Below are 15,166 nucleotides of genomic sequence, written 5' to 3'. Positions count from 1 at the left end.
CGGACGCCATTTTGAGTTCTAAACCTGGGCGAACACAACGGTTGCTATCATGTTACCATAGTTATGGTACTGCAAATGGCGAATTTGGCGGAGAACTGTGATGTTACTATGGTTTTGGTACTGCAAATGGCGAATATTGGCGGACAACTCCTTCGCAACGGATTATAAGCGCTATGAAATTAATTCAGTGAATAAGGTCTATTAAAAGACATATCCCAGTAAATAAAATTAATAAGCTCCTGAATGTCACGCACTATAGCGCTTGTGTGGTTTTATCCTCGGGGTTTTTGTATTCCCGTAAATTCCGTGAATTCCATTCTATGTACAATCATCCCTTATTTCTTTGTTGAAGAGATTACGTGCCCTGTACAGTGATTCTCCCCTTCGCCCCAGGATTTACTCCTCGCCCCAGGATTTACCCTTCTCTGCGTTAGTTTCGTGGCTGCTAGCAGAAGCTTAAGCTGTCACTGCCTGTTCCAGATATCCTCTACTTCGCTCAAAAGGTATTTTCCGATGGAGGGTTACCTCGCTGGCATCTTGTACCGCCAGCGCACTTGTAAAACTTACAACACGTACTTGTTTAACGTTGCCGTACGTTTCTTTTCTTGTAGTGTTACAGTTATTTTTCCAAGAAGTTTCAAGAGAAGTCCGTACGATTACCATGCCTCGGAGATTTCTTTTGCGCACCAAGCCCAACACTGACAGGAACAAACTCATCAACGCTATAATCAGGGACATTGAAGGGCCATGTACGTAAGTTGTTGTGTTGACATACTAGTATGCTAACGTCTTGGTCATCTAGCTGTTAAAGTGCTAACGCATTAATTTTAATACTGAAAGGGTTAGGCATTCCAATTGTTTAGACACCAAATTTGATTTATTAATAAGATCAAAAGACTTAACATTTTTTGATCTTCAGTTCAGCTTAAAGTGTCCTATTTGACTAAGTGGCTAACTGACTCAATCAAACATAGGCATCCCATATTTGAAACCAAATAACATGACATCAAAGACATTTGAATGGCTTTTACCCTTTTGTCAGGCAAACTACCAATTAATCATGCTGTTTGTTGCCATCTTGTTTCTTTCTTGTTTGTTAGTCAATAATAGCCAGTGGGAGGGATTAATTATGTGTTGTTTGGTTAAAAAAAAACTATTTCATTAGTGGTGTTTAATTAATAAGTGGTTTGTGTAATTGCATCAGAATAGACCAATTAGGATATCCTTTGGAAACCATACATGGGCTTTGGTATGCTCTAACAGCCAACATGGCATTGTTTTTGGAGCCAACAAATTGGTGGCTTTTTCCATTGGTTGTGAGGTAACAGGTGTGTTGTGTGTGTAGAAAATGGTTTGTGGGTAGCAACTTTCTTGATCAGAACAGGCTAACCTTTACACAACAGATTGTTATATATGGTATTGAGGTATTCTGATTGCTAACTAATGGGTCCAAGTACCATGTGCATCCCCATCTGCAACGACAAACTACTGAGACTAATAGAGTGCGTTTACACTAGTAGCTCCAGCTCGGTACGGTACGCTACGCTACGCTACGTTTTAAGTGCACGTTTACATTGGTAAGGAAATAACCGTGCTGGGCAAGTTTATACATAAACACGTGATGGCTAAAGTATCGTCCTACGAGATGCCCTCACCGTTTTCAAGCTCGTTTCAAGCTGTTGCTGTCGTACAAGTTACCAGCAATCCGTTTAAGGGATAATATCAGCGGCTACCGCTCGATGGACAGCTTATTTCAAATCGAACTTGGTAACTGGACTTTGTTTCACGTTTGGCCATGGTAGAAGCCATCATATTTACGTACAGCAGCCAAGAATATAGCAAGGTTTGTTTCAATTTGTCTACCGTGCCGTGCCGTGCCATACCGAGCCAGCACAGTTGAAGTAGCAGGGCCAGGCTAGCCCGGCACGTAATGCTTTGGCTCGGATTGATACCCATTTACGCTAGCAAAATTAAGCGTACCGTGCCCAACTGCTAGTGTAAATGCGCTATTAGTACTATTTAAAGTTTGAGCTGAAAAACAGTTAAATAAAGAATAGTGGGAGAGATGATTAGTGGTGACAGTTATAAAGGTGTCAAGAGCAGATCTAAGTGGTTTGACCCCATTACAAGTTCAAAAAAAAAGCTGAGAACTGGCTACACTTTATGGCTTCCTCATTAGGAAATGTGCTGACAATTTTGAATATTGCATGAGACCAGAGGAGGTTGGACACGTTCACGGGAGCTGTACATTTTCATTGGAAAATCTAACAATTTATTAAAACTATAGTGCATTTGAAAGCTTGTGTATTTCTAAATCTAACGGCATGATAAACCCCAGTCAACCCCGCTGATTGAGCTGGTAAAAAAGCCAGAGTTTAAAGCGCCAATAAAATAAATTATGCAAAATCTGTTTTATTGAGGAGCGATCTCAGTATAACACAGTGAAGGGTCGTTGTTTCATTATAGAAAACGTATGTGACAAGTCTGGTGAAGTTGTATGCATCAAATCACAATTTATTAATTTCATCCCTAGAGCGCTTTTAGAAAACAAACTACATTGCCTTGAAGCTTAGATCTGAATATCTAACGAACTCCATCGTTTTTCAGTTTAGTATTGCAACTATTGAGGGTCACGTGAAATACCAAACAAAAGAATGCAATTAAGAGCAATATATTTAAGTAGCACTTAAAGCACATCCAACCTCCTCTGACATGAGACATTTGAATGAAAAGGTTTAGCAAGTCAAGCAATAGGAGGTTTAGCAAACCCGGACCGGACCAAGTCAATTCTTCAAGTAAGCCAATTCACACAATAGCTATAACATACAATTCATGCAATAGCTTCACCTTGTAGCCACTCTGCCAAGAACACAATTAGCTAGCTACGATGGCTCAGACTGCAACAGCGATCATGCATGAAACTCATCCACAATAAAACAACCTATTAAACTACTTTCTATTACATTTCACTATACAATCGCTACAAGCCTACAAGTTCTTTCTGCTGTACTCAACTGTTACACCCGCCCGGATTTATTAGAATTGTGATATACAAAGTGAAAGGAACTAAGATAACAGCAAACCTTTGAATTTATTTGGTAGTGATGAATGAGTAATGGAGTATTATAGCTACCTGTCAAGGTAAGCTTTAAATAGAACAAAGGTTGTTGGTTTTTTTAACTACAGAAATCTCTGTATAGCTGTGTCACACTAGCTTACCTTTCTTGGTTTAGCCAGTCATCCATGACCATTCCTGTTAATTTAACCCTTTGGCCCCTATGTTAATATAGAAAATTGTTCCGTTAAACACAAAAGCCAATATATTAGCTTTTGTTACACACATGCGTTCAAACGCACATATCTCGTAAACGAAATATTCTATGAATATACGGTTTAGACCACGCTACTCTGTGGTTAATGGGTAATACCCTAAGCTTTATCCGAACATTGTAGCACGATTGAGCGTGAAGTAAGGCCAATATACATTTGAAAAATTTTCGGCCGTTTTTAAGACGATAATTGTTACGATACTACCTGTCATAAAGGAGAGACGGAATAAAGAAGGTTAGTAAAAGTTATATGATGTTGTAGATCTATCCTTCGTGAGTACTTTAACACAAACCACGAAGGAATAGGTTGTTCCTACATGGAGTAACAGGAGCCCAAATTTATATGTCAAAACGTGAATTTTTCATAAAATAACTTTTGTTTTTAAGAACCAAAGCCAATATATTGGCTTTAGGGGCCAAAGGGTTAATTAAATAAATTAGAAAGTTTGCTGTTATCTTAGTTCCTTTCACTTTGTATATCACAATTCTAATAAATTTGGGTGGCTCCTCGTGTGTGTAACAGTTGAGTACAGCAGAAAGAACTTGTCTACAGGCTTGTAGCTTTGTAGTGATCGTATATTAAATAACATACATATCATGTTGTTGATCATAATATACAACAAATGAAATGTATTAATAATTTAATCAAATGTGTTTATAAATGTTAAAAATGAAAATTTGTTTTAATAAACAGCAGTTCTTCAGCATGTTCAGGGGATAGTCTGTTGCGCTTCTCATCATACAAATCCCCCGCAGTAGAAAAAAAGCCTTTCAGAGGTCAGGGGTGTGCTCAAATAAATTCTAGCAAGTTTTGCTAAGCTTGGAAATCAAAGATTATTGGTGGATCACCATTTGAGCACATGATCTCCACCATGAAATTCAATCAAGGCCTCAGAAAGATAGATTTCCGCTTCATTAACTGAATCATCTACTGATGCACCAGCCTCTTGGAGAACCTCTGAAAAACACTCTAATAGTGTTGTCTTCTGATGCTTGGACGCTGGTGTCTCCCTATCTTCAGTAGACACATCAGAAATTGTTATATCACTTTCCACCATTACTTCAGTTCAGCAACTTTGTCATGTAAGCTGGATTTCACCTCTTCAGTTGTGCTTAATTACCTAAAACACTTATCCTTGAACTTTGGATCAAGAACAGTACTGATTGTCAATATTTCATTAGACTCAGCACAGTCATACCGCTGCTTCAAAGACTTCAACATCTTTTTCACTGTCTGTATCATCATGATGCTTCTCAAGGCTCTTCTCTAACATCCGGATAAATGGAATTATGGCAGACACTGATGCTGCTTTAGCAGAAATTGATTTTGTGATCTCTTCAACTGGACTTAATGCAGATATTATCTTATTGACAAGATCAAGCTGGTGTGATGATAACTGTGTAATACCATATTCAGATGAATATGCAGCAAGAGCCATTTTTTGCTCTGCAATGGACTGCAGCATAAATAGAGAGTTGAATTCCATCGAGTCGGCTCGTCCTGCTTCAGTCGATATTATGGCAAACCCAACCTTTGTTGAATTTCACATAATCTGCCATACGCAAGTGAAGAATGTTTGAAATGGCCAACAATGCTTCTACATGTAGCGAGGATATCAATTACAACTCTTTGAGACAACACACTGTCGTGCACAACAAGTTGCAACGTGTGTGCAAAACACCCCAAATCAGGTAGGTTGGCATCTTTCATGGTTCTAACCATGTTTGAGCCATTATCTCGCAGAATAACATGTACTTGGTCAGTTGAAATAGACCAAGACTCCAATAGTACTTTGATCTTATCAGCAATGTAAGCTCCAGTGTGGGAGCCTTCAATTCTGGATGCATTCAACATAACACTGACACATTGGAATGTGTCTGCAGTGCGCAGTTAGACTGAGCATTGCTCACACACGTTGACTACGCATCGGTTGTGAAGCTAAACTGGTCAGGTCTTTGTTACCACATTTTCAGTGAAATACTTTCTGCTTGGCAAAGTGTACCGAGGTTCTAACTCTTAATGAGGCTAATAAAACCTTCGTCGTCTACAATGGAGAACGGCTGGCAATCTAGTGCAATCATCTCTCCATGGACGTGCTGAGCACGATCGTCATTAATGCTCCAGTGTCAAATTTTGTCTTCACAATCCACTAAAGAAAGTTGGCAATGAGGTGGCTGCAGTTGTGATTCTTTTTCTTTAGCTTCCTTGGCTTCTTTTATCTTCTTCTCAAACTCTGTGTGCAATTCAATGTGCTTGGTCTTCAAATGAACAACTAAATTAGTGGTCCCATACATTTACAAATCTTTTCCGTTGCGAGACATCTTCAGTTCACACTTCGTGCACACCACAAATCTTTCGTCTTCCGCAAGGATGAAATATTCCCATATGGGAGAAGATTTCTTCTTTGGCACTGCATTCACAGCCATTATTGACGCACACGTGTCCTTCGTTTTCATGAATAATTGGTCATGGGTTTCGATTTATCGGTTAATTATTTCTGCTTCATAGCCAATACCGATACCTACAAAATCAGCTAGTATCTACAAAATCAGCTAGTATTGGCTGTTACCGATATTGCAACCAATTATCGGTGAAACTCTAATTGTATAGTGAAATGTATTAGTAAGTCGTTTAATAGCTTAGGTTGTTTTATCATGGATGAAGTTTCGTGTGCGATGGCTGTTGCAGTCTGAGCCATCATAGCTAGCTAATTGTGTTCTTGGTAGAGTAGCTACAAGATGAAGAGTTTGTTATATAGCTAGCTATTGCATGAATTGTATGTTATAGCTATTATGTGAATTGGTCCGGTCCGGGTTTTCTAAACCCCCCAAGCAATAATGCAAATTTCACAGACTGTTGTAATTCCATCCATAAGTTGTTATATTATTTTTATGGGGTCAGCTCAATGTGTATGTACTATAATGTAATTATCACTGGTGATTAGTAAAGTACTTCATGTTTATGACCTAGTGTGTATTTATGCTTGTATAGCTGGTCAGATTAAAAGGTTCTATCCTGTTGAATCTTAAGTAACTGAAAGTAAACGAAGTAGTTTTAAACTAGGTTTAAGATAACTATTAGCTTCAAATGAGTATTCATGATACAAGCATTGCTCATTGGGAGATAGGAGCCGAAATTCGAACATGGTTCTAGCTAGGAGCATCCAACGTACCTTGGTAAGTATTGCAAAGTTGATTGATGGCTTTAGAGTAGTGAAACAAAGGAGGTCACCTATACCTGTAGTACTACTTTTTTTGGTGAACCCACACACACAACAGTTTACAATTAGGATTTAGTCATGTAGCTATCAGTGTGGTCAAACGACGGATCAGGTAATAGAGGCGAGGCAGCCTAGAAGTATTTGAGACATTAACACCTGTTGACCAGCATGGGTACTGCTTAGTTCAAACAGTATGGAGTACTAGTTCAGCCAGCAGTTCCTACTTTCTAGGCTATCAACTGTGGGGCATGGTCATATGTGATAGAGCACTCAAAGTGCTTTGTGCTTTAATTCAAGTTGCTTCTTAATCTGGTATTAAGACACATGCAGATGTATGTATGGATTGAGAAGGCTGGCTAGCTAGTATATTAGTCGTCTTGCATACTAGAGTAGGTAAAATGTATACGCTGTGATGCATAACAGAATTTTTTAAATGGTGTATTGATGTCCATATAAAGATGGATACTTGTATGTGTGTTGCATGGCTGAATGGCTTGCTCTCCCAGTGCCCCAGCCTGGCTATGCCACTGACAAGAAGCATGCCTGGCAATCAGAAAATAGGGTTGATTCTTGTTATAATAGTGATAACTAGTCATTGCAGCCACAGGGAAGCCATAACGTTATACCGCAAATCATCACATTGTACTGTCAGTGAAAAGAAATGGACACAATGGTAAGCACATACTGCAGTATGCCAAAGGCACCTGTCAGGCTGGAGCGACATCTAACAGTGAAAATAAAGCCCATAGCCTTAGCCATTATTGAGTTACGCTTGTTTGAAGGAATTAGTTAGAAAATTTCAACAGGTATTTTTTTTACATTTCATAGCAGCCTATTGGAAGCATTTTGGGTCACACTGAAGGCTTGATTGTACCTCACCAATATTTCCAAGGGGATATTCAGGTATTGTGTGGCTGCTTTATGGTGAACATATTTTTTTAGTGAGAAAGTGTAAACTTTCATGATCCCTAATATACAGTACTATACTGTACTGTATTACTGATGATAGTATTGATGCCTCATGATTGTTCCTTGTAATTAATACTGGAATTTGTTTTATTTTTGGTTGTGTGATTTACAGTGAACAAAATGATATTTATGAAGAAACTTTACATGACTGCTCTATTAGAGTATCTTGATCTTTGCAGCACTGGTCATTACAGTGGTAACTAGATGTAGCCACGTTCTTTGGTACACAGTTGAAAGCCAAAAGCATTATTAAAGGCAGCCAGCCACACAGTTAGTACTTCAGTGGAAATTTTGGCTAGATATAGTTATGCAAAACAAATATCTTTTGTATAATTTTTGCATACGAAACTTGTAAGTTTACAACAAAAGGTGAATTAAGGTACTGTAAATGCATGTGTGAACGCATCAAGTAAAAATCAGGAATTCAGGCCAGTGTTTTTGTTGTTGTTTTTAAGTTTTTTTTTCCTTATTTCTGCATTATTGATGACTATTCAATCCACTGTAAAAATTACAGCATTATAAGTTATAACATGCCTTTTATACAGGAGTAAATATTTAGCTGTCCAATGTATGCATGTGTAGGTTATAAGTTTACTGTGTGCATGGTGTCCATTTTACAGAGTTTTTAAGAACTACAACAATCAATCATAATATTGTTATACATGACTAGATGCTTGTTCAGTTAGAAAAGGCAGCCAACGATCATTTGGGATGAAATCTTTGGACATTTGCTCTAGGTGTTTACGCTTGGACTCACTCAAAGATCTTAGCTTTCCTAAACTTTTGTAGCTTTTACTTTCTGAATCAGGAATAACAGATTCTGTAGCATCCTGAAATGGGCCTACATAGCAAAAATTTTGGACCTTTGCAACAACTACAGAGTTTTTCGTGAAAACAAAATCATGTAGGCTGCGAATCCCTGGCAATTTGGAGTATTTATTCATTGGATTTCTCCAATCACAAACGATATCCCCATCATCAATGATGACATCAGCGTACTGGGAAATAATTCTACTCGATTCAATTGTGTTGAAAACATCACTCCTGTTGTAGCTCTGTGCAATCTTAGAAAACACAAGATCCGGTGAAAACTTGGTGTGACCAGCAATTAAAAAGGACACTCTAAGAAAACACAGCTTTCCTTGCTGAATCATCTCACATGCTGATGCCATTAAGTAACAGTTTTTATTGGTACTGGATGTATTATCCAGGAATAAGTGAACACGTTGGATCCAGTCAGGAAGCTTTGAAATCCAATTTGAAAGATAAGAGATGGTGTGGTCCGTAATTTATGGACCAACTTGTTCATCAAACAAGTATACAGAGGAAACATTGGTTGCATGATTTACTATACCAAAAATGTCATGATTAAGTTTCTGTAAGTAGTACGTGCTTCCAGGCTGTGCTGAAAGGCCCCAATAGGGAACCAACTTCCCCATTTGGTAATCAGCACTAACCACGGCATTAAATTTGTTTTTTAGTTATTCCAATATTTGTGCTTCTTCACTTAAATCAGGTTTCTCATCAAGATTGGTTATCTCTTTCCACTCCCTTGCACAACGAGTGCATACCTCAATATAGTACTTGTGGCTCTTCTGTGCTTCTTGGCGGTGTGTTTCCAAATCCTCCTGAAGAGCTTCTACTTCACCTTCCAGTTGTTTGACTTCATCAGGATTGGCATTGCTTGATTGTAAAAGTCGATTAATAGTAGTCTGCTTGGCATTGATCTCAGTTTTTGACCTGGCACAGGTGTCACAGTAGTCCTCTTGGTGTGGATTAATGGCCACTTTTGGTCTATGAGTTTTCAACCAATTGTGGGATGATCCATTAGAGCATCCACTTCTTCCACGCTCCTGTTGAGTTTGGTTAAACTCACCCACGACTGACCTTTGTAAACGTTCATTATAGTGATTTACTCCTGGCTTTGGTGCCTGTATAGTAGAAAACTTTGGCAGAAAGTACAGTGTAGGACCTGAAAAGTCAGCAGATCTGCCGTTAGGCTGGCTGTTGGTGTCTACAAATAATAAAAACTCTTCCATAGTTGTTTTCTTGGCTGAATTAGAAACTTTTAGAGCATTTCCATGTTTTGCATGCAGGTATCTTACATCCACACTAGTTGAAGGCTCCAGAGATCTCCACCAATTTTTAAATGAAGACTCAGTGTTGGCAGGCATTAGTACATAATCACCTAAACGTTGTATTTCCACCTCAGACTTTGTAAAATGAACAATTAGATGCTGACATTCTTGATGCTTAATATCTCGCTGGTGTGTGAGCCTATCTTTATATATTCAAAGCTAGATATAATGCGATTTAAGCAATACACATAATTTTCCACGCTATCAAAAACATTGGCCCTCGACCACTCATTTTGTCTCGATAATGAGTAAATTCACTTTCAGGACGTTTTGGCGAAGGATTAACCTTTTTTCTCTTTCAACTCAGTTCCTTGATGTATCATCTCTTGGAAACCGTTAGCATGACCAGAAAGAACTGGTTGACACTGAGGACAGACAGCAGAATTCCTCTCACCTCGCCTCTCACCATCAAAACCTTCGCCTGTACCTTCAAGGGATCTTCGAAGAGTACGCGTTTGGGGACTTCTTGCTTTTCCAGTTAGGTAGTTATCGCGTTGCTTCTCTTTTCTATCTTTCCGTGTCAGGCGTGTCTCGGAATTTTATTAGAATAACAATAAATTCTGATTAATGTGCACTTCCGCTACGAGTAGCCATAGTAGCCGAAGAAGGTGTAGTGTTGTTATTGTTGGCAGGAAGCGACCACTTGTGACTATATCCCCATGGACATTTCAAAAAACGTAAAGTGCTTTGTTTCTCTTTAAAACGGTTTTGGCTTTAATTCCTGATTTTTATTTGATGCGTTCACATGTACAAAAAGAGTAACCCGCAAGTGTGCATTTCTGTTTACCTAGTTCAACTACAGCTTGGTTATCAACTTTGAGGGTTCCTAGCTACATCAATGAAGACTCTTAAGCCTTTATATTTGCAAGCCTACAGAGAGCAGCTTTTCTTATGCTGTCAACTTTTCATAGTATTCTGTCTGCATGGAAGTTTTAATGCATAATACCATTGCTTACCTGTTAGACTCACCCCTGGTAGCTCATGAAGTGGTGGGGCTGGCTGGCTACATTGCTGCCATGCAGCAAATTGCCTAAGCTATTGAATCAAAGTATTATTATTTAGCTAAGGGCCAACAAGCTGTCTTGTCCAAGATGTGCTGTACAACCAGGCTTACTGTATTTATGATATAAAAGTAATTGACACTTTTCCTTGAGAGATCTGAAATGAAATCACTGATTTATATAACATTGTTAGTCATTGTTAGCGTTTATCCTGTGCTTCTAATCTGTTTGTTACTGATCAGTGGGCCCCATTGTTTGCAAAGCCGTGACTACAAGGTGATTTTGTAACTATAAAGTCCAAAAATAAGCAGTTACACCTTTGATGTTGTAAATAAGACACTTCTGTTACCAAATATGTTATCAGCTTACATGAGTGTTCAGTTACTGTTCCATGATCAGTCAAGTATTGGTCTCCAAATTCAGTTACTCTAATAGAACATACTTTGATTTACTGTTGCATTAGCAAGCGCTTTTTCCCAAATAGGATGCAGTGCTAGTAAATACTGTAAAAATGTTGTTTCACATTGTTAAAGACCTAGTCACTGTTTTGTAATAATAACCCACAAATATGCATGTTAATGCTCACCTTGTATAATGATATTGATATCCTTGTTGAGGTGTTTAACATGTAGAGAATACATTGTAACAACCTCTCAGTACAAGCTCTTGTAGAATAGAAACCCTCACAGAATGCTGTGTGTTGAATTGGCCACTGTGAAATCTGCATTGATTATGTAGCAAGATATAACTCACACAATTGAGCTCCCATTCTACCACTATACCTGCTAAGCAACTTTTTTTTTTCCCACAACAGCTTGTCATAACAGGCCAAATTTTTGAATGCTAGTCATGAACAGGTTAAGGAATGTTCTTTTGTATAATTATCATGCTGCAGATAGGTGTTTCAGCAGTAGAGCTACTTTTTTTAGCTTAGTGTGAGTTTGTGCATTCTGTAGTGCCAGTGTTGACAAAGATATGTAGGAACGTGAACGCTGAAGAATCACTGGTTGCCAAAAGGGGGACAATTATCGCTTTGTGTTTGTTCACGTACTTGCTAGCTTGTAGTAATATCACTCTTACAACATAGTACCAAAGATGAAATGATGTTCCGTATACACATCACGTCCATGCCTCTTTGCTGTTAGCTCTGGTAGAATTCCCCTGCACTCTCAGAGAGAAAGGTACTTTCAAAAAAGTAACTTACAATGTCAGACAACTGCTGACAGCTGCTTAACCGCCACCTTAAGCAACACCCGCTCAGTGTGTAAGTAATTGGTATGGTGGTAAAGGAAAGCTCTATTTTGCGGAATAACATAAACAGGAGTCCGTAAGTGCTGCAATGTGCCATGAGCTCCTTGTGTGAATTTTAGACACCACTAACCTTGTTGCCAAAAAATGAAACTCGGTAGAGTGAAATTTAAGATGCAAGGTCCACAGATAACAAACAGAATATTTTTTAAATGCTGTTGTTAGACAGTTAAAGCCTAAGATTGATACTTAGCATAATAGGGTGTAGGGTCAATATGCCATACTCTAGGTATGTATTGTGTATCATTGTTGTGTAAATATTAAGCAGTTGTCTAACTGTTAGTAAATTAACTGTTTAGGTATGCCATGTAGGCATGTACTGTAAACGGAAAATTTTGCGGTTAAGGCTTACCAAGACAATTGGTGGCAAAACTTGCATGGTAAAGCTTAGATTGTAAGTAAAATTATTTCAATTTAGCAGGAAACCTTTGTGGTATGCTTTGAAACCATGAAAAATGCAAAAAAAAATTACCAAGCAAAACTTTCCCTGTTTACAGTAGCTGCATAACTTGTGACAGAAGCCTGGTGGGCACTATTCAATATTCATCTGCTGCAACTTTTCTTCCCATCTGCCTATGTGGTGTGAAGGAGAGAACAAAACAAATTGCTGTTATTACATGTATAATTAAATAACCTTTAAACTTAAATGCCATCAACTTTTACATTTTTTTTCTTTTGTACAGCTGCTAAGATGCTCATAACAGAAATGGAGGAAAGAAAACCAGAAATTTTTGCCCGTCAGCTTATGAGAAGTAACCAAGATCTTCCATGTTTCAAAGCGTCACAGCCAGTCATGATGTCACAGTGTATGGGATCAGATGGAGCTGTATTACCACCTGCTATTGATGTTTCTATGTACCAGAATGAATATTCTGTAGAAAGACTTACACCTGAGTTGAAGCAGAAGCTTAAAGGCATCGTAGATAGCAGCAGTAACCTTTCCTTCATAGATTTTACCAATCCTGAAGATTTGTTTGACTTTAGTGGTTCAAATAAAGACAGCTTACAAACTGCATCCTCTCGACATCCTGTTGTCAGGCTTGCTAAGGCGATGCCAACAGGATTTATGAAGCAATTTCTTGATCAGTACCAGATTCCCCCCAAGTCATCACCACTGCCAACTGTGATGCCTTTTGATGAGAACACAACCAGTGGTGCATCAGCTAGTGCTGCTGTTTTGTCGAGCATCACTGGAGGTGATGGCGGCTACTCTCATTATACCTGCCATGAATGTAAGCAGCAATTTTCTGCTTTGCACTTATTCCAGCGTCACTTCCTTACTCACCCTGATCCTGAGCACAAGAAGTTTCTTTGTCAAGTTTGTGGGAAAAGATTTTCACGGGCAGATCATCTCAATCGTCATGCTCAGCTTCACACAGATGTGACTGTCCATAAATGCATTCTTTGTGGTGAGGAATTTGCGAGGGCTTCACACCTGGATAAACACAGGCGACGCACCCACACAGCTAATGCACCAGCAAGCATGGCATCAAAGTCCATTACTAATAACAACTTACACTTGCTAGCTGCTGTAGCCTCTCCTGATTCCTTCCAACCACAGCAAGTTAGCCATGCTGGTCCATCAACCTCTGCTTCTGTGACTGTACAATCTAATGACAATGATGATAACACCTTACAAATTGCTATTGGGAATGCTGAAGCTGCCAATGAAGTTGAATGTCAAACTGAGCCAGACAGGCCATTTCCATGTAGTGTTTGTGGGAGAAAGTTTATCCGGGCCACTCACTTGCGTAGACACATGCGCATTCATACTGGAGAAAAACCATTCTTTTGTCACATCTGTGGCAGACGCTATGCAAGAGGTGATTATCTGCGGGCTCACATTCATGCCCACCGACGTGAGAAGTTTCACAAATGTCGTGTTTGTGGGGAAGTTTATCATGACCTAGCAAGGTTCTCCAATCATTGCCTTTCACACGACGAGAGTGAATTCCTTGAGGCTTCACTGCGTGAAAACAAAAGACGTGCTGAAAATAAGCTCACCCAAAAATTGAGCGCCAGTAAGAGAGTTGATGTTGTGCCTCAAACTGCAGGACCAGCCGCACCTGCTGTAGCCATGCCAGCTCAAGCAGAATACTCATTTATGTCACAAGATTCTATAAGTGGTGAAATTTGTGTATCACCCATTGAAAATCCCATGCATTTTGTCGAAAATCATGAATGTACCATTTCATCAGCTGTAAATGAACTGCAGTACCAAATAGTCTCAACAGGTGCTACTGAGCAGTCAATTATACCAGTACAATTGAATGCCGCTGATATCAACAGTCACCACCCACGGCAGACACACACGGTTATCAGTGAAGTAAACAACATTGTGCCAGGTACTTCAAGCAACACAATCCAATTGCAAATAGCACCCTCAAACATACCAGAACAATCTGTGATCTCTTTTCCTGCACAAATGCCTCAGCAAATACCACCTATGCCACAAAACCACCAAATGATCATGTTGCCAACACCACAAATCACCCCTACCCAGAGCCCTGAATTTGGTCAGATTACTTTAAGCCACTTTCAGGATCCCGATATGCCAGGCTCATCTCATCCTCCTCCACTACAGAGGGCAGTGGTGTCAGAAGACACCGAGATTTTGCAGCACTACAGTTTAGTGAAGTCATTCAATAATGAAGTAATGTTGATTGCCCCTCCTGCTAGCTTGACCAGTAATACTAATTATAACAATCACATTTCTACCACTGCCATGACAAGTAACAGACCGTATTTTCCAACCCCTAGTGCTTCTCCAATGGTGTACCAAGGCATTTCAATGTCAGAATTGGAGTCAGATGTACTGAACCATTAGCAAACAAGGATAACTGCTTCGTAGATGTAGTTTTGTTTTATTTTACTATTGTAGGCATCAGATTTTTAAGTCAGTTTTATTTTGCTATTAGGTTTTAATACTGACAAACTAGATACAGTATGAAGTAGTTACTTTGATTGTAAATTATTTTGTTAGAGCTATTATTGGCTATTAAGGGTTTTAACCAATTCACAAACTTCACGTTCTAATTTGGCAGCTTAGCATGCAGTTGATTGTATTGTAACAAGCATACATCTGGATACCTTAATAGAGCAGTCACGCATACTCTAATAGAGCGTTCATATAGTGATCCGAAACTTTATTGTTGGATAGAGAGAAAACCATCAATTATGAACATAAATACAGAAAGTAT

The 15,166-nt window shown here is 38.9% G+C and overlaps 1 protein-coding gene across 2 annotated transcripts; it reads left to right on the top strand.

The window, feature by feature from the left end:
- Positions 1–304: 304 nt before the first annotated feature.
- LOC136241046 (uncharacterized) lies at positions 305–14,989 on the top strand. 2 transcript variants are annotated; one of them, XM_066032226.1, is made up of 3 exons: positions 305–503; positions 612–749; positions 12,650–14,989. In XM_066032226.1, exons 2-3 carry the CDS (start codon positions 662–664, stop codon positions 14,791–14,793), a joined length of 2,232 nt encoding a protein of 743 aa, XP_065888298.1. In that variant the 5' UTR covers positions 305–503; positions 612–661; the 3' UTR covers positions 14,794–14,989. The 2 variants fall into 2 exon arrangements, with proteins under 2 accessions (XP_065888298.1, XP_065888299.1); XM_066032227.1 differs by lacking the exon at positions 305–503 and having other exon boundaries at positions 616–753.
- The last annotated feature ends 177 nt before the right edge of the window (positions 14,990–15,166 follow it).

The sequence above is a fragment of the Dysidea avara genome, chromosome 12, assembly GCF_963678975.1.
Source record: "Dysidea avara chromosome 12, odDysAvar1.4, whole genome shotgun sequence".
NCBI lineage: Eukaryota > Metazoa > Porifera > Demospongiae > Dictyoceratida > Dysideidae > Dysidea > Dysidea avara.
Note: the sequence above shows the minus strand (reverse complement) of the source record. Positions and strands in the feature narration are given on the sequence as shown.